The sequence below is a fragment of the Rhinolophus sinicus genome, chromosome 3, assembly GCF_057876585.1.
Source record: "Rhinolophus sinicus isolate RSI-liver-muscle chromosome 3, RSI-T2T, whole genome shotgun sequence".
In the NCBI taxonomy this organism is placed as follows: domain Eukaryota; kingdom Metazoa; phylum Chordata; class Mammalia; order Chiroptera; family Rhinolophidae; genus Rhinolophus; species Rhinolophus sinicus.
In genome coordinates this window covers 198,176,049-198,200,454 of record NC_142503.1, presented here as the reverse complement: position 1 = coordinate 198,200,454, position 24,406 = coordinate 198,176,049, and the positions used below count along the sequence as shown (strand labels likewise).

Below are 24,406 nucleotides of genomic sequence, written 5' to 3'. Positions count from 1 at the left end.
GGTGAGCCAGGTGGACAGGTAAGCCAGGTGGCAAATCTACTGCCTGAGCTGCTGAAGGCACAAGGTATCATCTCTCTGCTGGCTGGGCTGAGGGCTGCCCTGGGCTGAGTCCTGAAGGTTGGTGGCAGTGGCCAGGGCCTGGGCTTCTGGGCTGAATTGAGCCACATGTCCTTTCTGCCAAGGCAGAATTCCGGAGCTGGCAGGACTCAGCATAGCCTCCAGAATGGGGGGGAAGAGGGGTTCTGCCTTCCTCCCCATCTCACCCCATTAGTGTTCTCAGAACTGCCTCAAGGGCCTTTCCAGACCATTCCTTCCTGGCCAGTGAGAGGGCTGCCCCTGTAGGGGTCTGTGCCAGGGGTCAGAACCAAAAGGCCCAGAGACATGCAGGGGAAATTGGTCAACATGGCCTCCCATGGGGAGGGTCACAGGGCTTGGGTTTTAGTACCATCAGGACTTGTCTGGCCAAGTCCTGACCCTCCCTGGGACTCAGTTTCCCCATCTGTAAAGTGGAGGTCCTAACTACCTCACCGTGCAGGGCTGTTGGGAGGACGACATGAGTGAGCTACTGTGGCTGACGTCCCCCATGTGGGACCTGAACCATAGCAGGGGCCCTAGGCAGAGGTTCACTTTGGGGGCATCAGCACTGCAGGTCCCCAAAGCAGAAGACACATCGATGGTCCCAGGAAAAGGGTCCTGGGGGGTCCTGTGCCCTGGTCCTGCCTCCTGGCCCTAGAGTGCGATTTCTGCACATCACAGGCAGGGCCTGGGATCTGAACTGAGAGGGCAGGCCCTTTACCCCACCCACCCCTCCCCCATCTGGGCTCATGGGAGGGTCCAGTAAATACTTTGTGAAGGAGCAAAAGATTATGCCATTTTGACCCTCAGCGGCTCCCTCTGTGGGCAGGTATGTGGCTGTGCTCTCCCGGCCCCAGCTCCTCAGCACCCACCCCACATGGCAGCCCCCCTTCTGAGTTCCTAACAACCTCTCTGCCTTTGCCCGTGCTGTTCCTTCTACCAGAATGCCCTTCCACATGCCTTCTTGTCCACATGACAAACTATTTGTCCTCCCTGTCACCTTTTTTCTGTGGCTTTTGTGACCCCCCCCTTACCCCTGACCCCCAGGTGGACTCATTCACCCTCTGTGTACCAAGTTCCACGTGGGATGCTGAGACATAGTAAGACCCAGGCCAGCCCTTCAGAGCAGGGACACAGGTCCATCAACAGATCTTCCCAGGGATCCCAGTGGGGACACTGGCCTGGGGAATCAGGGTGGGCCTCCTGGAAGCAGGGACACTTAAGCCCAGGCTTGAAGGAAGAATAGGAGTTTGCAAGGAGAACAGACAGGATGGGGCTTCCAAGAGGTGCAAAGACCCAGGGGCCTGAGGAAGCAGAATGTGTTTAGGGAGACAGGTGAGGGGTGGGAGTGGAGGTCCTTGGGGCTCTCCTTGTTACCTGTAGTGTCACGCGTCGTGTCCTCTGTCCTCTCTATTTTGAGCACAGCCTGGGTCTGACCCCTAGATTTCTCCAGCGCTAGCACCTGGCAAGGACAGGCGCACAGTAGAGCTCCCCCAAGTCTGGCCACCTCTGCTCTGGTCTATTAACTGCCCTCTGCCCTCTGCCCCCTGCCCCTGACTCACTCAGTATCCTGCCTCTGACTACTTGAAAAACTCTTCCAATGATACTCAAATATTTGCAGATGTGTGCAGAGCCAGCTGCTCCTCTAATCCCCAAGCTAATCCCCTTCTCCGTGCGGGTCCCTCTGCCCTCACCCCCCGCAGGGCCCCTTTGTCTGCTTCCTGCCTGTGGGAAAGCTTCCTCTGGGTAAGCAGCATCCCCTCCTCTGTTGTGCAGGAAAGCGGGTCAGGCGCATTGCATGGAGCCTGGGACTCAGAAGGTGCCCAGGAGACCCAAAGCTATTCCCGGAACGAGTCCACCCCTCCCCCCAAAATAGAATGTTTTCAAAGTTGTGAACTGTGACAAGCATCCAGAAAAAGTAACCAAGATCTGTGAAGTTTAGGACGGCTACTCAATGACAACCACCCAGGTCAGATTGAATGCTGCCATCCCTCCAGTGCCCCCCCAAGACCCTTCCCCAATCACAGCCCCCCCCCCTCCAGATCTCCAGTATCCTGACTTTTGTGAGAAACAGTCTTGTTTCATCACAGTTTGGCCGCCTATGACAGCATACCTAGCCGACACAGTTTACTTGCTTGGTCTAGAACCTCACATACGTGGAGTCTTTCAGCCGTGGGTTTCAGCCTGGCTCTTTTCATCAAAACATCGTGTTTGCAAGAGTCCTCATTGGTAGTGCGTGGGGCTGTCCATGGCTGGCTGTCTTGGGGAACAGCATTTGTGGGTGAAGTTACTTCAGTCTGTTTATTCATGGATGGACATCTGGGCAGCTTCCAGCTTGGACCACTGAGAATGAAGGTCCCATCCAGGTGATCTGGGGAACAGGAGCTGCATTTCTGGGGCTGTACCCCAGAGCAGAACTGCTGGGCCATAGGGCATGCGTTCGGTCACCTTTAGGAGATAAGGCCACACTGTCCTGGGTGCTTCTGCCCGTCCCCCTCTCAGCAGTACGTGGAGTTCCTGTGTCTCCACAGCCTCCCAGCACTTGGCACTGTCAGGTGGTGGGCGTGGTGCTGTTTCTTACACTTCCCTGGATTACTGCCCACTAGGGTTTCCTCTTCTGTGGGGTCTGTGTGCGTTGTGCCATGAAGTTGTCCTATGGATCTATAGGAGTTCTTCAGATAGTCCTCGTCAGTTACCCGTGTGGCAAATACCCCTCCCTCTTCTTGCTGGCTTCTCACTCTTTAATGGTCCTCTGATGAACAGAAATTCTTACTTTTAATCTGTTGAATGTTTTAGGCTTTTACTTTTTGACTAAAGATTGTTGTGTCTTGTTTAAGAAACTCTTCTGATGTCACGAAGTTACTGGCTTTCAATTCACTTGAGATTGATTTTTGTGTATGGTTTGAGGTTGGGCTTTTTTTTTTTTTTTTTTTTTTTTTGCACATGGACACCAAATGTTCCTGCCCATACTCTGATTCGTTTGTATGACTGATATTTGTTAGGTCTGAGCCATGCCAGAGTGTTCTCTATTTTGGAAGGTACTATGGGGAACTCCAGGCTGATGTCCTAGAGCTAGAGACAGACGGTTATCAGGTCACCTTACAAATGTAAAATCATCTTTCTCATCTCCCATGACTCTCCCTTTGCCTGTTCCCCTCTAGCTACCAGGCCTCCTTGCTGTCATCTAACATAGCAGACAGACTCCTGCCCCAGGGCCTTTGCACATGCTGTTTCCTTCTGCCTGAAAATTCTTCCCCAGATATCCATCTGACTTCAGCCTCCCTTCCTTTTACATCTTTCTCATTGTTATCTGTGGTGGTGGGGGTAGGGTGGGGAGCTTTCCTGATCAACTCACTCTGTTTACAGTTATAACGCCCTCCCCTACCTCCCCCTTTCCTGCTTTGATTTTCTCTGACACCTTGATCTCCACCTGACTCAAGATTTATTTTATTTATTTATTTATCTTCTTTATCATCTGTCTCCCCCCAGAACAGCAGCCCATTGGTGATCCCCAATGCTTAGAATTGGCACCTAGTAGGTGCTCAATAAGTGCTTTTGAAATCACTGAACTGTGGCGAATGGTGAAGAAGAAGAAGGCAGGGGACAGCTTTTTCTCCACCCTTCATGATGCCCAAGAGGGCGACTCCCCATTCTGCCCTGCAGGAAAGGGAGTGTTGGGGAACACTCGTGTCCCCCACCCCCTCCTTCAGTCCTCAGAGAATGGTGTTTTTGTTTTTGTTTTTTTAAAAGGTACCTACTGAGAAGCCCTGAGAGTTGTGAGAGCCTCCAGTGGAGAGATTTGGCCTAACCTGCCTACCTCATGTGTCCGCCACTCTATCCCCAGCAGGCCCACCTCCCTAACTGTGGTCCTTCAAGGCTCTCACCCACTTCTAAAATGGATCCTAGTGGTTGACGGACTAATTCTCACTAAGGTGTGAATGACTACCTCCCTTTGATTTCTCCCTCTGGGAGTCAGGGCCTTACAAAGGGACACTCCACAGGAATTGTTCTCTCTTATCTGCTTCTGACCTGCCCTTCAAATTCTCTGGTCCCCACAACCCATCTGAGTCCTCACTCTTCTGCAGAGGCTCCCTGATGAAGTATGTGATTACAGCTATAGCTTCACCTGGCTTTGAATCCCAGCTCTGACACTTACGGCAGTGTGGCCTTGGGTAAATTTCAGAATCTCTCTGATTCTCAGTTCCCGCACCAGTAAAATGAGAATAGTAATGACATCACCTACCTTAGAAAGTGTTCTGAGCATTACATCATTAGCATGGAGCTCGGCACATAGTTAATACCTTGTCTCCCAGAAAATAAGACCTAGCTGGACAATCAGCTCTACTGCGTCTTTTGGAGCAAACATTAATATAAAACCTAGTCTTATATTATATTAGATAAGACCCGGCCTTATCTTATAGTAAAATAAGACTGGGTCTTATATTAATTTTTGCTCCAAAAGACACATTAGAGCTGATTGTCCGGCTAGGTCTTATTTTTGGGGAAACACAGTATGTATGGGCCAGTTCTGGCTACTAACTGCCTGCCCCTCTCTCAGATGATATCATTTTGCCCAGGCCCTGTTTCCCCAACTGCTGGGCAGGTAACATTATTCCCATTGTGAAAGAGAGGACCCAGCAAGGTGGGGCAGGGGATGTGACCAGCAGCCCCGGATTGCAAGGATTGCGAATTGCATTAGGACTGTGAGAGCATTTCAGAGTCAGGGGCAGGGGCCAGCTCAGCTCAGCCCCAGATTGTCTGCACTTTCCCTTGGGAGGGCTCATCACTGGTCCTGGTGGTGGCTGGGTATTTTAGAGCAAGGATGTGCCGTGAGCCTGTTTCTCAACGTGCCAGGCTACCCCGTCCATCACAGGCAGAAAACCAACCCTGACTGCCATTTCTGGGCCTCCACTTTGTACCAGGCACCGTGCCCAGCCCTCTCCCGGACATTCTCCCTTCACCTCCACAACAAGCTGAGAGTCGAGCCCCTCGAGGGGCCCACCAAGGCTGAGGGGCTCGTGGGGCCTCAGGGCTCCAGGGTCAGGGGCAGCGCCAAAGTGTCTGCTTTGATGGAGTTGCTGCTACCTGAGACGGAGAAGATGGAGATAGGGCAGGTTTAGGGGTCCACAAATGCTTGTTGGGAGAATGCAGCAGTCCCTGAGACGAAGTCTTCTGGGCTCCTGAGGCCTCAGCCCAACAGTGTGGGGGTGCTCTGCGGGGCAGGGTTTGTACCTCTGTGTCCTGTGCCCTGGCACGAGGGGTGACGGCCAGGGCTGGGGGACCAGTGGTGACACTTGGAGTGGCCGCCCTGGAGAAGGGCGGCTGTCCTCATGCTGGCTCCAGTGGTCCCTAGCCGGGTGCCCTTGATAAAGGCCCTTACCCCCAGGCCATGATTCCTTCATCTGGACGATGGGCTGCTCCCAGTGTCAGGCCTTGGGTGAGGATGCAATGAAGAAAACGCCGATGGCACACAGTAGCATCACTGGGTGATTGAATGGGGGTGATGTCAGGGAAAGCTTCCAGAAAAGGTCATGATGGTCACAAGTGCTCCTCTGGGCTTTCATTACAGGTGGGGAAACTGAGGCCCAGAAAGGCAGCCTCCCTCTTTGTCCCAGTGCCTCCTTCCGGCCCGGCCGACGCTGAAATCCAGCCATGGCTCCAGGCCTTTTCTCCCAGACTCATTTTCACCTTGGGACTCTCTCTCATGGGTGTGGGAGGTTCGGGGTAGGTTGGTGACTGAGGGTGGGGTGGGACCAGCCAGCCACCGAGGGCATGAGCCATGGAGAAAGCGCAGGGTTGGGGCTGGCCACCCCACGCCCCACAGTCCAGGGTCACCAGTGAGCCTCCTGCAGCCCTGATTACCTTTATGATCCCAGAATTCCAGAAAACAGGCCCTCCTGCCGATCCAATTACCATGTGCCGTGTCTGTTTGCGGTGGCGAGCGGCTGGTGGGGTGCTCAAATTAGTGAAGCCAGCGTGGTTCCTTTGTGGGCAGTAATGAACCTGATCATCAAAGTGTTGGATGGGGCCCCTTCTCACCTGGGCCCCAGGGCAGGGATGGCAGGTGCCGGGAGGGTGATTTGGGAGCCTTGCAGGCAGCTCCCTATCTGCTGTTGGGCGGACCATAAGTCCTCTCCTCTGACATCCCTGAACACTGGAGCTGGAGGGCAGGTATGGCCTTGGGGCAAGGGCGGGGTCCAGGACACGGTGTGCATAGTCCCGCCCTCCAGGCCTTCCAGTCCAGAGGGGGAGACAGACAGGAGAGTGACAACCAGCAGTGCCGGTCTGGCGCTAGGGAAAAGGGGTCTGGGCTGAGGTGCCCAAGGAGCCCCACTGCAGCCAGGGTTGAGAGGGCTTCCAGGGTGGGGCCCACTGTGTGGCTCACCTCGCCCTTCCTGAGGCAGCCTCCTTAGGGCTCCCCGTCCTGGCTCACCCACCAGAGGAACAGCCCCAAGCCCCGCTTGCTGCCAGTCCTGCTGTGGAGTGACACTGGGGTGTCCGAGAGGGAAGACGAGACCCTGGGCCTCCTGCTCCCCCCACCCTCCAGCCTGGGCTCTGGCGTCAACCAGGCTGTTTTCACCTCCAGGCCTTTTCCCAGGCTGCGTCCCCTGCACAGATGGCCAGTCACAGTGCTGTCCCGCAAGACCGGCACAGTGACCCCTCCTGCAGGTGCTGGGCGCCTGCTCCACGGGGCCCCCTCTGCCTCCCTGCTCATGCTGCCAGATGAAGTACAGGATGCCCGGTGACATTTAAATTTCAGATAAACAGCTGGATCCTTGTTTAATGTATATCCCATGCAATGTTTGGGACATACACTAAACACTTACTGGTTGTTGATCTGAAATTCAAGTTCCACCCTCTTGTGATCATTTCAGGGAGTTCAGTCTTAACAGAAAACAGGAAGAAGCAACTTCTTTGGGTCTGGCCAGACAAACCAAACCAAACTGTAAAGCTCCAGAACTCAGAGGCAGAAAAAGCCCAAAGTACCAAACACTGCAAAGGGGAGTTTGGGGTGGGTCCTCAGCAGGTGTGCAGCCTGTGGACCAGGGGTGGGCACTTTCCCCCTCCAAGCCTCCATTTGCCCATCTGTAAAATGCACTCACTTGTGTGTTTTTCATTCATTCAAAAAATGTTTACTGGGCCCACCTGTGTGCCAGCCTCAGGGAAGGTCTCACCAAGAGCCTTGCACTTGAACATTGAATGAGTTAGCAGAGGAGCAGCCATCGGGATACCCAGGGACAGGGATCCACGCAGCAGGAACCGCAGGTGCTAAGGCAGGAGCATGCTCAGTGTGGCTGGAGGCGGGGCAGGTGGAGGTGCGGTCAGAAGTGATGGGAGGCCCCTGCTCCTCAGGTGTGAACATGTTGGGACTGACCCAGTGAGGCAGGGGACAGGGGCAGTGGAGGGGGAATGGATCTGCTTTGGCTTTCAACAGGCCCCCTCTGGGGGAGGACAGGCTCCAGCCAGTTAAGAGATGGGGCAGCAGTCCCATGAGAACAGCCAGGCCCAGGCGGCCCTGGAAGAAATGGAGGCTGAGCCAGGGAGATTTGCTACGGGCCTGGAAGAATGGAAGAGGGAGAAAGGTGTCGGGGATGCCTCCAGTCACGGCCCCGTGCTGGGGCGGGGGTGCAGAGGGAAGTCTGTGGATTTGGGGAGGGTGAGCCCTGTTCACGTGGGCCCTGCAGATCTGAGCTGCCTGCAGGCACCACCGGGACAGCAGGGGTAGGCATGACATGAACTTGGGGGTCGTCAGCAGAGCGATGGCATCTGTGGCTGAGGTTGCCATGGGGTGAGTGTACCCAGGGAAGGGAAGAGGCTGGAGGCCTGATCCCAGGAGCCACTGGTGGTAGGAGGTGGGGAGAGGGGTCATCCACAGAGGAGGCTGAGAAGGGCAGCCAGGGGAGGAGGTGTTTGCCGGAGGAGGGAGGGGTCGGCTGTGTCACTGGCTCCTGAAGGCTAAGGTTACGTGAGAGCTGAGAAGGGCCCAACCAAAGCAGGTTTAGTGACATGGAGGCGACGAGAGACAGGTGCGCATCGGTCATGGCAGGATGGGAGTGAAGACAGACATTTCCACGGAGCAGAGACCAGGGCGGTACCTGAAGCATCAAGGGAGCGTTTTTGTCAATATGGCAGAACTAACTGCCTGATCGTATGCGGAGAGAATGATCCGGAAGAGAGGGAGAACCTGGTGAAGGGAAACCATGCCTGGGGTTCTGCCTGGCGGCTTGTCTGTAGTGACAGGCGGGTGGCACCGGGTGTTGGGCAGAAGCTGGCAGGTGGGTAGACCTGGTAGTGGCATCTGTGGAAGTCCCCTTTGTGTGGCACAGCAGAAAAGGAAGTGAGGCCATCAGCTGTGAGAGGGGATGAGGAAGGAGGTGTTGGGAGGATGAGCAGAGAAAAGACTGCATGAAGTCGGGTGAGGGAGGGAAGAGACCAAGAGTGCAGTGAAACTCCCAAGCCCCTCTGTCGGATGAGCAGAAATGAGGCCTGTCGGTTCAGCCATGTGGTGTTCTGCTGTCTCTGTGAGTTGACGGACAGGTGGCCCTAACTGCAGTAGGTTTGGCCCCAGTGTTAGTCCAGTGAAGAGAAAGATGGGGATGTATTTGAGGGAGTGACTGCCTATGAAGAAGGGGCTTTGAGAAGCTACTAGTGTTGAGGAGTGAGCATCAGAGAGAAGGAGCTGGAAAGAGAGTGGGGTGTCAGAAGTGGGATGATTGAAGGGGTCTGGCATTGATGGAGACAGAGTGGGCAGCCCAGTGGTCTGGGCTGCACTGGGGCCGGACTCCCTCTCCCATCACCAGGCACTGCAGGCCCTCCTCTGTCACCCCCCAAAGTCATTGTTTCACAAGATGTTGGTTGTGCATTTCTGTATGCCGGGCTCCCTGCCCCTGACATCCCCTCTCCCAGCCGGGGCTCTTGGAGGCCCACACATCATCTATCCATCTCCACAAGCCCTTGTGGCTGGAAGGTGTCGACAGAGCCCCAAGCTGGGAGGTCAGGCGCCCTGGGTTTGGCCTGCCCTGACTCACATGTGACACTTCAAGTCACGTGGCTATTCCGGGCCCAGGTTCTTTGTCTGCAGTCAGGTCTGATGAGGACCAGTGCAGATGGCGGTGGGCCATGACCTGCTGAGAGTGGGCATTGAGAAATGCACAGGGTCTGTGGCCCACTGTCCCAAGTGCCTCTGCTCCATCTACCGTCCTCAGACACCCAGAGCTCTGATGTTTCTCTCTGTTCCTCTCGGGGGCCCAGAGTCCCTAGTCCTCCTCCCAATGGGCCTTTCCTGACAAAGCCTGCCCAGAGGCCTTGGACACCTCCAGCACGTGACCATCAAGCCCTGACATGTGCTCAGCCCTGGGTCAGGTGCTGGGACCATGAGGAGGAGCAGACACAGCGCCAGTTCCGAAAGAGCACCCCCTGCATTGTGAGGCTGGGATGCGGATAGAGAAAAGGGCACTGACCCAGTGGAAGGTCACGGAGGGCTTCCTGGAGGAGGTGAACCAAAGAGCAGGGAAGGACATCTGCTGAGCAGGAGAGGCAGTGTATGCAAAGGCCCGGGAGTAACTGCAGCTACTCTGTCCACCTTTCCAGGTTGCCCTGCTTTGCCCCAGCCCTGGGCACCCCTGGGTCTGCTTACCCGCCGAGGGCTCGCCAGGCCACAGTGCCGCCATCTCCCAGCACATGGTTCTGTCTTGGCAGAGAGAGGGGGCCTTGGGACCAGGGCTGCAGCCTCCTGATAAGATGAGGCGAGATGAAGCATTTCCTGCAGCATCTCTAGTCTCCTGTCTCTGAGCAGGAAGGAGCAGTAAAGCAGTCATGTCACCCAGGGCCACAGGGAGGGGAGGGGGATGGCTCCATTGGATGACCTTGATCCATAGGCCAGAGGAGAGCAGGACCTGGGCAGATGTCGAGTTCGAGGACTCCCTTCATCCCTGTTGGGTTGTCCAGGCTTGAGTGGGTGACCCTCCTGGCTGTGGACCCCCACGCCAGCACTGTGACAGTCCCCTATGCCAGTACACATGCACACATATGCACGTACCCCCACGGTCTTCCCCAGGAGCTTGGCACAACAGCCTGGCGGCCATGGTGGCACATCCAGAGTCCCCATCTCCTTGTATATGGTGTTGGCTGCTGACACTGCTGTACAGGTCAGCTGACGGGTTGTCCAAGGGCGTGTGGGGCGCGTCTGGGTCACAGCCATGCCAGCCGGGTGCCCAGCACTGTTTTTCTCCAAGGAGAAGCTCAAGGGCCCAACGAGAAGTAGAATGGGCTGTCCTGTGGGCTCACAAGCCCCAGTGCCCTTGACTCTGCACAGGTCACTTCACCTCTTAGACGCCAACCTCTGCCTCTATCAACCTGGCTGTGGTTGGCCTCACAGGGAGACGAGGGCTGCGCGTCGTCTGACCACACTGTGTGGGAGACGGTTCAGTGAAAAGTCTAAAGCACTGCGGTTTGCACTAAGATTTGTCATTTCAATGTGCGGAAGAACAGTTGACCCGGCGTTGAACCCCAACTGGGCTGTGTGCCGTCATACGGGTCCCATTCCTTGATCTCCATGTACCTCAGTTTCCTCATCTGTAAAATGGGGTGGAGCACACCTCCCTCACAGGGTAGTTTGAGACTAGATGAGCAGGTTGGGCATGTACCTGGGGCAAGGTGGGCTCTGGGAAGGCACTGGCGGTGTGAGTTGGTCACATCCACCTGCCCCTCGGGAAAGGTCCAGAGTGGGCTCCCGATGGGCCACGAAGGATGCAATCAGCAAGGCGATGATCAAGGTCAAGGGGAGTAGAGAAAGACCCTCCTGAGACACACAGGAAAGTGGTGGCACAGGTGGGGCACGTGAGGGTCTTGGTGAGGAGGGGCACTGAGTTCCTACAGGGATTATCTTCCTGATTATCAGCCTTCTGCAGGGAGACTCAGGAATGGTCCCCAAGTGGGGCACGGGGCAGAGATGGTTCTGCAGGGACCCAGCCCTGGGCCCACACAAGGTGTCCAGAGGAAGGTCAGTCCCCAGGTAAGGGCAGGCAGGTAACCACCCCGCGTTGCCCCCTGGGGAATGAGAACAGGCTGCTCTGGAGGCGGGGCCTGAGGGAGGTCAGGAGGCGGGGCCTGAGGGAGGTCAGGAGGCGGGGCCTGAGGGAGGTCAGGAGGCGGGGCCTGAGGGAAGACCAGGAGCAGGCCTGTGATAGCCTGGAGGGAGGACTGTCCCTGCTGAGAGCAGCAAGGACAGGGTCCTGAGGTGCGAAGGGAGGGGCTTTGGGTGACTGAGCAGCCTGAAGGCCTGTGCGAGTGAGGGGAGCCAGCACAGGGTGAGCTGGGGCAGTAGCGGGTATCGGGGGACAGGGGCTGGTGGTGAGGAGTCATGGGGAATTTTGACCAGAGGTGGGCAGGTCTGACTGGGCTTCGTAACATGCCATCTGGCTGCGAGGGGGACATTGGAGTGCAGGGACAAGGGTCGCTAAGCCATAAGCAGGACAGTGACTCAGCCCCGGTAATGCTCACTGCTGAGGGAACAGTAATTGATCCCCACCCTGCCCTGGGAGGTTGGGGTGTCAAGGTCCCCCCATCGTGCACTCGGTGGGGAGGAGTTAACTTGGAGCAGGAGGGAGCGAGTGCGATGCTGGCAGAGGGGACATGGGGACAAAGTCACCAAGATGAGAAGCTGCGTGCCGCATGTGGAGAATGACAAGCAATTTGGCATTGCTGGAGCATGACTGGGGCTGGAGACAGCCCTGGGAGCCGAGGCGATGGCAGGCTGTGCCGGGGGCGGTGCCACAGCGATGCAGGCCCTGCCGGACTGTGACACCCCTCTTGGAGCTGGGAGCCGGCTCAGAAACTCCTTTAGCCCCACTGGGAGCTCCCACCCAGCCCCCCCGCCCCCAATCATCATTGCCCACTAGGGATGGGAGCTGCTGACCTGCCAGGCTGCACAACTGCCCCCAGTCACCTTGTCAACACTGAGGAGCAGAGAAGGATTTCCTCCTGCACCCCAGGGCCCCTGAGCTCAAGTGCCCTTCCTCTCCATGCCCAGCATGATGCCATGTGCATCGAGGGGAACGGGGAGGGCAGACAGCCCAGGCCAGGACCCCAGGTGGACACAAGTGATAGAGAGGCAGCAGGAGGTAGACTGGGACTGATGGGGTAAGATGAGGAAAGAGAGGGACCTTTGGCAAGGAGGAACCAAGAAAGACTTCCTGGAAGAGGTGGCATTTGAGCTGAGCCTTACAAGCCAGGAGAGGATCTGGGAACTCAGAGAAAGCAGGCAAGGGCATCCCGGGTGTAGGGAACAGCATGGATAATGGCTTGCAGGATGGATGTGAGTGTGGCCACATTTGGGGGGAACCCGGAAAGGAATGAAGAGGGCAGTTGTCCTTTACAGTAGCGGAAGGAGGAAGGGAAGGAGGAAGGGGGCCTGGCTGACTTGAGAGCAAAACATCCTGTCATTCTGCCTTCAGGCAGGTGTGTGGTGGTTGGGTTGTGGCCCAGCATGAGTGGACTAGGTCACAGGGCAGCCACACATGGCCACAGCCATCTGTGCAATGGAGGTGATGGTGGCCTACCTCCCAGGCTGAGATGAGGATGGAGACGCACCTGACACTGAGTGTCCACTCCCAAAGACCCAGGCCAACCTTCTGTCCATCGTCTGCCCAGTGGTCAGCAGGCCCTTTTACCAGCAAGAGTGGGAATGTGGCTTCGTGTGCCCAGCTAGGGGTGAAACCAATTCTGGTCATCCCCAGGCCTAAGGCTCTGTCACGCTGGCTTCCTCAAGGGCAATCACAGGCCCTGCTGATAGCCTGAGGCCGGGGAAGCTGGGTGGGAGGCAGACCCCAAGCCCCTCTACTCTTCTCTCAAAACACACTGGTGCCCTGTGGGCAGGACAGCCCATTTTACAGATGAGGAAAGTGGGGCTCACGGAAGCCGTGATGGCACAGCTTGCGGTCCAGGCCAAGACCTTCCCTGCTGTGCCCCTCAGGCTGTCAAATCGACACAAGATCTTTCTCTTTTTTGGACCAAAATTTGATCCTTAGTAAACATTTTTTTCTGATTTTTCATCTTCACTGTAGCAATTACAACAAAACCAGAAACACAAAAGAAAAATTTTAGATTACCCAGAATCCCACCCCGAGCATAATAACATTTCTGTCCTTCCATTGTTTTCTGTGCTGTCCGTATGCAGTCATTTTTTTAAGCGGATTGTACTACTCTTTCTCCTAACACACGTGTGCCCGTGTCTCTAACGTTCTTTGGAAGTCTCTCCTCTTGTCACATTTCCCTGGGGCCAGTGACGCTGTGGAGGGTCCTGGAGGGCTGGCAGGGAGGGGTTTACCAGGGGACTCTGCTGAAGCTCTAATGTACATCCTGTTGCCCCAGCAGGGCGGTGCCACGCTCTGCCAAACAGGCCTGCATCCCTTTCCATATGTCTCCCCTGCTTTCAACCCCTTCCGTCCACCCACTGCCCAGCCCCGACAGGCCACAGGCAAGGTGGGGTGAGAAGGGGTCCTAGGGAGGGTGAAGTAGGTCCTGCCCTGGACCCCTAACATCCTCCAGGCCCCATGACCTCCAGGAACCCCAATTCTAACTATCCATACATCAGCCCATCACAGCCTCCCAGCAGAGGTGGGGTGCTGGGGTCACACTGTCCCCCCTTCTCCTTGCCTCCTGGGGTCTCTGACCAGTAGGTCCTGCACATAAGAAGCAGTAGCCAAACAGACACCCAGAGCTGGGGGAGCCTGCCCCCCACAACTCTCCTCTGAGGCTGCAGTGGTGGATGCAGGCCTGCAGGGGAACAGACACCAGGCAGTAACGCTGCCACTGGTGGGGCTCAGTGCCATCGATGAGCTCACATCCTGGGGATTGACCAGCCAGGGCGGCAGGTGCACAGGCTGGGAGCGCCCCCACCCGTTCCCACACCCTCGCCCAGCCACCGTGCACAGGTGTTTTCCTGCTGGGTGGGGGGACTCCCCATCTCTGTGATGTGTGCCCATGGGGGGCCCAGCTCGGCCCCCGCCCCAGTTCTGAGCAGCTCTGTCCTCTTCGCCCACAGGCTGCGCAGCCCCTGGGTGCCCTCGTGCCTCGGGCAGCCCCGCGTCCTCCAGGGCCGACTGGCCAGGTCCTCGCCCTCGCTCTGGGACAGGTAACATACCTGTTGTCTCCCCAGCTCCTTGGTGTCTCTGCATCTGTCCCCAGACTTCCCTCCACTGTCTGCGTCAAGTCCCCCAGACAGATGGGGGGCCCAGAGAGGGAAGGGGTCAGCACCAGGGGCTCACATCCTCACTACTGCTTTCGGTGTCGTCCTTTCTCAGAGGCGAGGCCCTTGTGCCCCCAAAGCCCAGGTCCCCCACCAAGGTCCCTGCTGAGGGCTCTGTCCTGGGGCTCAGGCCTCCCGAGTCGCCAGGAGGGGATTCCTCAAGGCCCCACTCTGGGCCAAGTGAGCTCATCACTGTTCCCTGTGAGGCAGGAAAGCGCTTCCAGGCTTCCTGTGGGCACCGAGGGAACCGAGGGCACCGTCTACCCACCACACACACCATGTCAGGTTCGGTTCAGATTCTGCTTTAATTCATCAGGACTCAGGTGAAGCGAGGTGACCTCACCAAGCTGCAACCTGAGCAGGGCTTTCCAAGACCCCTCCCAGAAGGGAGGCCCTGATCTGGGGGGCATAGCACTGGCCAGTCTGATCTGAAGGACCTCCACACTCTCACTGTGCATCTAAGGGTCTGTCTCCAGATGCCAGGGCCGCAGAGGGGGTCAGAGCCGCTGAGCCCCGGGCTGTGCGATGCCCCAGTTTCTCAGTGGCCTGGAAGCTCCCACTTCTGCACAGTACCTGCCTCTGGCCTCGTCTCCCGGTGGTTCTCATGGCCCAGTGTGACAGGGACCATAGTGACAGCCCTGCTCCCTGAGTGTGGGTACCCCCAGTTGTGAGGGCACATGTCCCTGTTTTACAGATGGGAGACAGGCTGAGCCTAGGCAGGGCTCAGATGAGTGCCCTGGGAGGATGGCACCGCCTAAGTCACCACAGACCGAGTCTAGCCGGGGCCCTCCCTGGAGCAGGCCAAAGAGGGGACATGTCCAAAGCTTCTGAGAAGTTGAACCCAGGACTTGGTGAGGGGCGAGGGGCAAATAGGGGTCACCAAGAACTTTCATGGTCTGACTGGGGACTGAGGGTAGCTGTGCACTCCCCAGGGACGGGGAGTGCAGAGAAAAGAGCGGTCAGTATTGGACACCCTGAGTGTGAGATGCTTGTGGGCCATCAGGTGAAGAGGCTGGTGGGCAGCTGGAGCTGGGGTCGTGGAGCCCGGAGACGGGCCTGGGCTGGAGGTGGAGGCCTGGGAGGGTCCATGTGGGGTGTACAGGGAGGGGTGGGGGTGCAAACCAAGCTCTGGGGACCAGCCTGGGTCAGGTCAATGGGTCTGCAGATGACACAGAGCCAGTGTGGCATAGATGGGGGACACCTGGGGTGCGCTGGGGCAAGCCAGCCTGGGTGCTCACTGTGACTGAGGGTCTTGAAGGGCATGTCCACGGCCCTGGTCCAGGCACCTGCAGCAAGCAGGCAGAGGCCTAGGAGAGGGCAGAGGGAGGGGCTGGGGTGCTGCCAGCCCAGGACTGGCCAGGGTGCAGCTTAGGGTGGGTAGGTGTGAGGGTTCAGGGAGGGTGGGACTAGCATTTGAGGGTTGGTGGGACAGAGCCGCCTTGTATGTCTGGAAAGCCATCCATAGGCCAAGGGTAAACTGAGGCTCAGGCAGGCGAGCTCCATGAAGCTGGTTGCCTCTGGAGTGGAAGTCTTGGCCCCGGTGCCCTCGGGTGGTCCTACCTCTGCCCAGAGGCCACCTCACAGCCCTCTTGTACTTTCCTCCCACACTTACCTTGTAGGCGAACATGTTCCCTTTTCCTCGTCTGTCTCTTCTGAGACTGTAGGCTCTGTGGGGCGGGCAGGGAGCTGCTGTGAGGTGCTGGGAACAGGATGGGGCCCGCGGGAGGCAAGGGAAAGAGGTGACAGTGGGTGCATTGCGGGGTGATATGGCTGGGTCGCCCTAGGAGTAGGCAGTGTGTGTGATGGCAGTGTCTGAGCTGTAGCTGCGGGTGGGTGGCCAAGGTTGGGGAGGAAAGGTGGCTGACTCTGCGAGGTGGGGTGGGGGTGCTGTGGGGCACCCCATGGATACTGGGCCCCCAGGAGGGGGCAGGGCTGGTGTGAGGGGGTCACAGTGAGCTGGGAGTGCAGGCCTGAGAAGAGCCAGTGTCCAGAGGCTGGTCAGTGATGGCCCAGGAGTGTGGCTAGAGGACGGGGGAGGACTCAGGGCTCAAGTGGCCACATGGGTGGATAGCCAATACCCTCACCTCTTCCCCAGGGTGCAGACCCCACCTGTGCATGTGACCGAGGGCTGCCATAGACCTGCAGCTCCCGGAGGAATGACAGACTTCAGGGGCTGCTACCCCACCCCCATCTCTGTGCCTTTAGGGGAACCTGGATGACATGGGAGAGGCCCTAGGAAGCTCAACACTATTGGGGAGAAAGGCCTGGCCTAGGGCAGTCTGGGATCCATAGTTGCAGGGTGCTCCGAGTGGGGCAGTCAGGCATGCTGCCTGGAGGAGGTGGGCAGACCTATGTGGGCAGCCGAGGGTGCTCTGCCTCTGGGCTTCCTCCTTGCTTGTCACTGCATCCTCCTTGAGGACTGACTCTTGGGAGGACCTGCCCTGCCCATCTCTGAGGTTCTCAAAATGTAAGCAACTCTTTATTTATTAAAAAAAAATATAGAGACCTGGGCAGGAATCCAAGAATGCTTAATGGAAGTTCGCTGGGTGTGTGCCCGTGGCAACACAAGTGGTTTACACACACGGCCCAAGACTGAAGATAGCTCTGCCCCGGATGCTGGAGGAAGCCCCCTCCTGACTCCGTACCCCTCCCTCAGGTTTGGGTCTGGGGGTTCCCGAGAACACAGGGTCTTGCCCAAGGTCCCACAGCATATCTGGTAGAGGCGGGGCTCCCAGGCCTGCCCCACCCCCAGGATTCCAGTGTGATTCCGGGGACTTCCCCCTGCCCCTACCCCATGGTCTGGAGCGGGCACTGTCAATCCCGTTTGTCTTGGTCCCACAGCAAACTCACCAGAGTTAAGCATCCAAATGGGTGTTGGCACTGGATGGTCCGCTGGGGATGTGCTCCTTCCAGTTTGGGACCCCTCCGACCTGGGCACTTGTGTGTGTGGGTTTTCTTAGAGCCAAGGCTTTGTGTCCACAGGGCAGGATGGGGGCTGTTCCCACTTCCCAGGGGGGCAGCTGAGGCTCAGGTGGACAGTGGGCGGCCTGGGGGCGCGTGGTGGGACCAGCAGCCAGGTCTGTGTGACAGCAGCCCCTCTGCCCACCCAGAGGTGCCAGGCTGGGATTCACCTGCACCAGGCTGGGCTTGCCACTGCAGTGCTGGGGCTGACGGGGGAAAGTGCCCGCCCGGAGCATTGAACAGCAGCTTGAACCTTAGCACCACGCGTCTCTAAGGTCCAGCGGAACGCCCCTGGGGCCCGTCACCCACCGCACGGCAGCCCCTCCCTGCAGAAATCCCCCTCCCGGCCGCACTGTGAAAGGCAGCCCCCTGCCCCTCTGTGTGTCAGTAAAGGGAGGGCGCATCAGATCAGTGCCTGCTTAGAAGGACCTGCAGCTCCGCTCTGGGTGCTGGCTGGTTGCCCATGGGATGGTGTGGCCCAGGGGACTGGTCATGGCCACTCCTGCCCCTCCTGCCTTGTGCCCAACCACAGCTCAAATAAATTGATGGCATGAGGGTCAGAGAGCAGGTTATCCAGTGTCTCTGTTTCCTGAGCATAGGACTCAGTGTCCTACGGTCCTAGAACCCAGTCTGTGGGGAAAATAAAGCCTCAAGAACCAGGCCGTGGACCCTGGAAGCCTTCCTGGTGGAAGGGGGATGTGAGCTGACCTGGGTTTTGCTGTGTTCCATGCTGTGCGGAGAGCTAGCTGGACGCTGGTGGACGCTGCCTGGGCATAGGGCATCACGGCCCATCCTCTCCCTGTGTGTGAGGTCACACAGCCTGCCGGGCCCACACAGCCAAGTTGGGGAAGGGAGGCCTGATCTAGGGCATGGCACTGCCACCACCGGGCCTCAGCGTCCCCACGCAACACTGTGGAGGAACAAACGTGGGGGCCCTTGTAAGCTGTGCCATCTGGAGGTCGGCTCTGTGACCTGCAGAGCCTGGGTGCAGATGGGCACCCTTTAAACTGGAGTCCTTTAAGCCTCCCCAAACCCTCGCCAGGTTCTGGGATCAACACCGTTCCTCCCAGATTTACTTCTGACCGGGCGCTGCTGTAGGCAGAGGAACTGCCTGGGCCAGACTGGCTCAGTGTCAGGGTCCCTGGGGCCATATGCCTCAAGTGCCGCCCCCACCCCCGCACCAGGGCAGTAGGGAGGGAGGGAGGGGGGAAGTGTATGTGTATGCGCGTGTGCGTGCGTGTGTGTTAGTGCGGCCGGGCGCACACGGTGGGCGCACACGGTGCGCACCCACGGCGCGCCCGGCTGGCCCGCACGGGCCTCAGTTTCCCCCGCGCTCAGCGCCGCGGCCCGGCCCGCCGCCGCGTGTCGTTGCAGCGCGCTGCAGGAACAGAAGGGCGAGCTGCGCAAGCGGCTGTCCTACACCACGCACAAGCTCGAGAAGCTCGAAACCGAGTTTGATTCCACGCGCCACTACCTGGAGATCGAGCTGCGACGCGCGCAGGAGGAGCTCGAAAAGGTCACGGAGAAGCTGCGCAGGTCAGGGAGCGGGGCCTGTTGGGCGGGGCCCGAGTGGGCGGGGCTCAGAGATCCACCTCCCACCAGAGCTGCTGAATCCATTCGCAGATGCAGAGTACAGGGCTCAGTGAGGTCAAGCTCAAGTTGTGCCAAGAACAACTGCACCATGATCTGAACCCGGGCCTGTCCACTGCTAGGGACAGGCTCCTTCCAGCCACCTCCCCATTCCCTGCTCATTCCTTCTTCCATATTGATTTGGTGGGGTCGCAGCATGACACAGAGCGGCCATCTCCAGACCCTGACTGCTCCACCAAGGCCCCAGCCACTGTCCCTTGGGTCCCTGATGGGAAAAGGGATATCTAGCCCTGGAGATGAACCAGAGTTTAAGGACAGTTTCCATGAGCAGCAGGGCAGTATGTGAAGTGCCTGGTGAGGTGTGGGGTCCCTGAGTAATTTCTCCCTTAAAAACAAAACTTCTAAAAACATTGTTCTTCTGCATATTTAAGATGGATATTTTCCTAAAATGTATTACACTTTCCAGCTTTCCTTTAAGAAGAATGCAAACTTTGCTGTTGGCTCGGTTTGTTTTAAATATTTACAGTGTCATGGCTGGTGCTGCCCCAAGACAGGATTTGCCAGTGGGGCTGTTTGTCCCTCCATGAACAGCCTGTCCTGCTGGGCTTTCTGAATGTCACCATCGAATCACCGGGAACAAGCTTGGGCAGTGCAGTCAGACCTTGGTTAAGGCCTGGCTCTGCCACTTACTGCTTTAAGCACCTCTAGCTTCAGTTTCCCTGGGGGGGGGGGGGGGGGCAGTAACATTAGACATAGGTTGTCAATTGGATCATCACTGTCCAACCTCTTGCACTGTCACTCTCACTCCATGGCAGCAGTGGAAGCACAGAGCCCCTGATTCCCACCCAGCACTCGCCTCCACTGTCACCCTTCCTCCAGGGGACCCTATCTTATTCACCGAGTCGCCAGCACCCACCCGGGGCCCGTCACACGGTCTTACGTCTCTTGCCTGCTAATCTGCTATTGAACATAAACGCCTTCACCAGGCTCGTAAGAACTGTGTAAAATGTGAGTAAACTGGCTCTGAGTGAGACCCTGTCACTCACCTGTGACTAATAGGCCTTCCTTTCTCGTCTCCTGGGGTCCTCGACCCTGGCCCAGGAAAGGCCTCAAACAAGTTAGCTTTCATCAGGTGTTTTCTGCTCTGTGCAGTGGAGCAGTAGGAACAGGGTGGGGCTGATGGCCAGGCTTGGGGGCTTTCATTCAGCCCCCCCTGCTTGGCAGGCCGTGTGGCTGTGAGGGTCATGGGAGGGCCAGGCCTGGCATAGCAGTGGCCCCACTGCCTCCTGTTCCAGGATTCAGAGCAACTACATGGCACTGCAGAGGATCAACCAGGAGCTGGAGGACAAGCTGTACCGCATGGTGAGGGCCACCACCCAATGCCCCGTGGCCCCACCCAGCACCCGCACTCCGAGGCCCCCAGCTCTGAGACCGTGATGGGGAGCCGTCGGCCTAGCTGTTATCCCCTTGCTCTTGTTGAGTCCTGACCCCCCCGGGACTGGGCCAGTCCCACCCTTTCTGTACTGAATGGGGAGGGTGCTCCCAGGATGAGTGAGGTGTAGGGTTCAGACCCGGGAGCCCTGAGTGCCTGAGCTGTGTAAGAAGAGCTGTGGGAGAGAGGACACACACTGGGGACACACCCCAGCTCAGTGTCAGCCTAGAGACGCAGGCTGGGAGGACAGAGGCCTGAGTTCAGGCCCTCGCTCAGTGATCCAGAACGGGGTTCAAGCCCAGCTGTGCCTCTCGTGGCTCTGCTTGGGACCCTGGATAAGGTCCTTTACTTTCTGAGCCTCAGTTTCCCAATATGTCCAGTGAGATGGGCCAGACCTCATGCTGAGTGTAAGCCATCCACACTCAGTCCTCACCCCAGACTCCTGGGAGGCACGTCGTTACCCTGGCGCGGTGCAGGTGAGAAACTGAGGCTCCGGGAGGCAGTGGCTTGCCCCAGGCTGTCTGGCTTGTCAGTGGTTGAGTGGGATTTGAATCTGGGTCTGTCTGTGCTCTTACCCCTGCGTCCCATGGCCCTCCAAGCACCTCATCATGATCTGCTGCAAGAGGGGACAGGGGAGGCGCAGGCCTTGGCTGACCGCTGACCGCCTCCTTGCACTGCCCCCTGTCCCTGCCCCAGGGCCAGCACTACGAGGAAGAAAAGCGGGCACTGAGCCATGAGATTGTTGCCCTCAACAGCCACCTGCTGGAGGCCAAGGTGACCATCGACAAGCTGTCGGAAGACAACGTGAGTGTTGGGCTATTCTGGCCCTGAGGGGCCCGGGCCCAGGTGCTGCGGACCCCGGGCTCAAGGGGCTGGACGGGTGCAGGTGGATGGACTGAGTGGTCGGGGAACGCCAGGGTTGCCTCACCAGAGACTCTGCTGGGGACGTCCTGGAAGACCCTCTGCTGGGAGGAAACTCGAGGTCGGGAACACGGCCATGTTATCTCATTCAAGGCAGGGCTTCCTGACCCCACGGCTGGGGTGTGGCCACTCGGGACTCCTGGCTTCGCCAGTCCCAGTGGGCATCAGAGCCATATGACCACCCCTGGGGCTTGATTTCAAGGGCCCCGTGAGATGGGCCCAGCTGCCCGCCATGGACCCCTGACAGCTGACCACGCGTTCACTAATTAGTGTCTGTCCCTTGCTGGACCCTACTGGGCTCTGAGAATATACTGTGAACAACACAGGCAAAAATGTCTCTGCCCACGTGGCGTTTACATCTGAGTAGGGAAGATAGACAGTAAACAAGAGAAATACGTACACTCTGTAGTATGTTAGAAGTGCTAAATGCTGCAGAGAACAATAGAGCAGGCAATGGCGCCAGGGAGTTGGCAGTTGCAGGGTAGGCAAATTTCAAAAGGGAATTTCTGGAAGAGGCCGCTGGAGCCGAGTCCTGACGGAGGTGAGGGAGCTAGCCTCACCCCACAGCATATCCGGGGATGAGTGTTCCTTCCAGGCACAGAGACCCATAGTGGCAAAGGTGGGCCTGGATGATTGGAAGAACAGTGAAGACACCTGAGTGGGCTCTTGGGGGAGGTGGGGGCCAGGGTCTGAGGTTAGAAAGATAACGGGAGAACTCACTGTATAGGCTCCTATAGGAATCTGCGTTTTATTCTGAGTGAAACAGGGAGCCATTGAAGGTTCCTGGACAGAGGGGTCACCCGACTGGACTCCCACTTTTACTGGGCTCTCATGACTGCCCTGCAGACACACAGTAGGGATGTGGACGGGAGTGTGTAGGTCAAGGAGGAGGCGATGGCAACAACCCGGGCAAAAGTCGATGGAGGCATAGCGGGATGGTGCCGTGGGGTGAGCAGAAGGACCCAGCTGCTGGTTCTGTTTTGAAGATGGAAGCAACAGGATCGGTGGAGATTGTGATGTGGGATATGAGAGAAAGCAATGCCATTTCCCTGGCCGGGGAGGAGCAGGAGTGGGGATGGCAGGAGCTGGGGTCAGCAGTTGCACTGACATCCGAGTGGATATGCTGTGACAGCCGTGGACGTGAGGGCCTGGCATTTAGGGCAGAGATGAGCATCCACATGGCAGGCGTGCAGGTGAGAAGAAGGCTGGCTCCAGGACAGGGTGGCTCTCAGAAGTCTGTTAACAACTGAGTGGCAGACCTGGGCTGGCCAGGCAGTGACCACAGCCCTCTAGCATCAGGGGCAACCTGTCTGGGACCTCATGGGGGAGGGGGACATTTCTCAGCTCTCAGCCAACTGCGCCCTTCCCAGGAGGCCAAGGAGGTGTTGAGGGGTCTGGGGACCCGGGTTCCCTCCACTGTGCAGGCCAAGTTGGGGTACCAACCTCAGTAAAGAAGGTGGAGGTGAGGGAGCCTCTGGGACCAGGGTGGGGGGACCACAGGGGTGCCCATGCCTTCCACAGCTTGCCCGAGCTGCAGGACACTGGTCCTGGTGGAGCGGGGCCCGTCAGTGGACTCTAGCCTCCTCGCTATCGGAGCAGAGCCATCACTGTGGAGGGGCCCTGGGTGGGGGCAGGGATGAAAGGCCCAGCCACAGGCACATGCAACAGAGATTTTCCAAAGACGAAACCAAACCCCCTGATTCCTACTGTTTGCATCTGTTTTCAGCTCAGAAGGCTGAGCTGGTCCCACCCTGGACCTGGGGTCACACAGGCCCTCTGCCCCCACTTGCTCTGACCCTGGCCAGCCCCGCAGCCACCCCCACTGCCAGACCACATTCTAAGAATGGGGGTGTGAGCAGCGAGTCTGAGATGTGGGGTGGCAGGCTCATTCCTGTCCCAGCACTCTCCACTGAGTTCTCTTTGCAGGGACTTGGGTCTCCACGCCTGGGGCCTCCCGGAGTTCAGGTGCCATTGGGGCCCCTTCTGCCACTGCCCCCACCTGGTGGGAGGTTCGATCTGGGGAAGCAGGAGGATTGCCTGGCAGGGCCCCGTCCATGCACCAGCAGCTCCAGACCAGAGCCAAGGCTCCCATTCTGCAGGCGAGAGTGTGAGGCTTGTCTTGTCAACTGCATAGAGGGCTCTGCCCACCGGTTTCGGTGTTGGCTACCAGGCACCAGTCAGGGCGGCAGGGACCTTGGCGAGGGGCGACCTGCGCCAAACCCCTTCTCTTGTCTTTTAGGAGCTCTATAGGAAGGACTGCAATCTGGCGGCCCAGCTGCTGCAGAGCAGCCAGACCTACGGCAGGGGCCATAAGGTGTCCGAGGTAACGTGAGCCCCGCCCCAGCCAGGCCCACCCCGAGGACCCCTCGGGGCTCCTTTCATACAGGTCCCATCCCACAGCCCACCCTTGAGGGACAGATGCTGGGCAAGTCTGAGCCCCTGTCCCTCCCACTCCTGCAGTGTCCTGGCCTTTCTGAGATATGGTGGCAGGGCTGCCCCCCATGCACCTGTCCTCACTTAGCCTGCACAGTCTACCCATCCCCCTCAGTGTCCTCTGGGGACTGCTGCTTGTTGCTATTCCAAGCCCCCCATCTGCAGAGTAAATGAGGCACAGAGTGATCCTCTGTGAACCTCACAGAAACCCTACGGTTTGTTTTGGGCACAATTACTGACAGTGCCGCCCATTTCAGAGACAAGAGAACTGGCTTCACATGGGAGTGACTCAGCCAAGGCCACAGGGCTCTCTGGTGCCAAAGCCAGGCTGGTCCAGGGCCCCCACCCCCCACGCTGGCCAGGCTGCCCCTCCCCTCCATACACTCCCCTCACCCAGGCCTCGGTTCACGTCCCCTCACCTTGGGCCTGGGCCACACCTAAAACACTCACAAAATAGATCAAACAGTAGCGGGACATCCCCACAAGGCACCAGGCGCTCGTGCGGAAACCGCGGGGCGCCTGGCCCAGGCCCTCAATCTTTGTTGCATCTGTGTCTGAGTCTGTCTCTTTAGGAGAACCCAGGAGAGCAAGTCAGCCCCTCCGTGGGAGGAAACGGGGGAGGGAACTGTACCCCTGAGAGGGGCCAGCCTCCTAGCTCCGAGTGGCCCAGTTGGAGAGGGCTGGGGGGCAGAGGTGACCAGGGGTCCTGGGGCGAACCCCAGAGCTTGTGAAGTACAGGGTCCTGG

General features: G+C 58.1%; 1 protein-coding gene across 11 annotated transcripts in view; it reads left to right on the top strand.

The window, feature by feature from the left end:
• Positions 1-24,406, top strand: part of BEGAIN (brain enriched guanylate kinase associated) — a 45,471-nt gene that overhangs the window by 18,860 nt on the left and 2,205 nt on the right. For 5 of the 11 annotated variants that reach the window (XM_074326928.2, XM_019747267.3, XM_019747268.3 and 2 more), the window contains 4 exons: positions 18,659-18,820; positions 20,170-20,236; positions 21,003-21,110; positions 23,467-23,550. In XM_074326928.2, the coding sequence (XP_074183029.2) occupies positions 20,186-20,236; positions 21,003-21,110; positions 23,467-23,550 (243 nt within the window). In that variant the 5' untranslated portion in view covers positions 18,659-18,820; positions 20,170-20,185. Of the gene's footprint in view, positions 1-14,119; positions 14,210-18,658; positions 18,821-20,169; positions 20,237-20,686; positions 20,783-21,002; positions 21,111-23,466; positions 23,551-24,406 lie in introns of those variants that run through there. The other 6 variants (XM_074326927.2, XM_019747264.3, XM_088797494.1 and 3 more) reach the window with 3 other exon arrangements.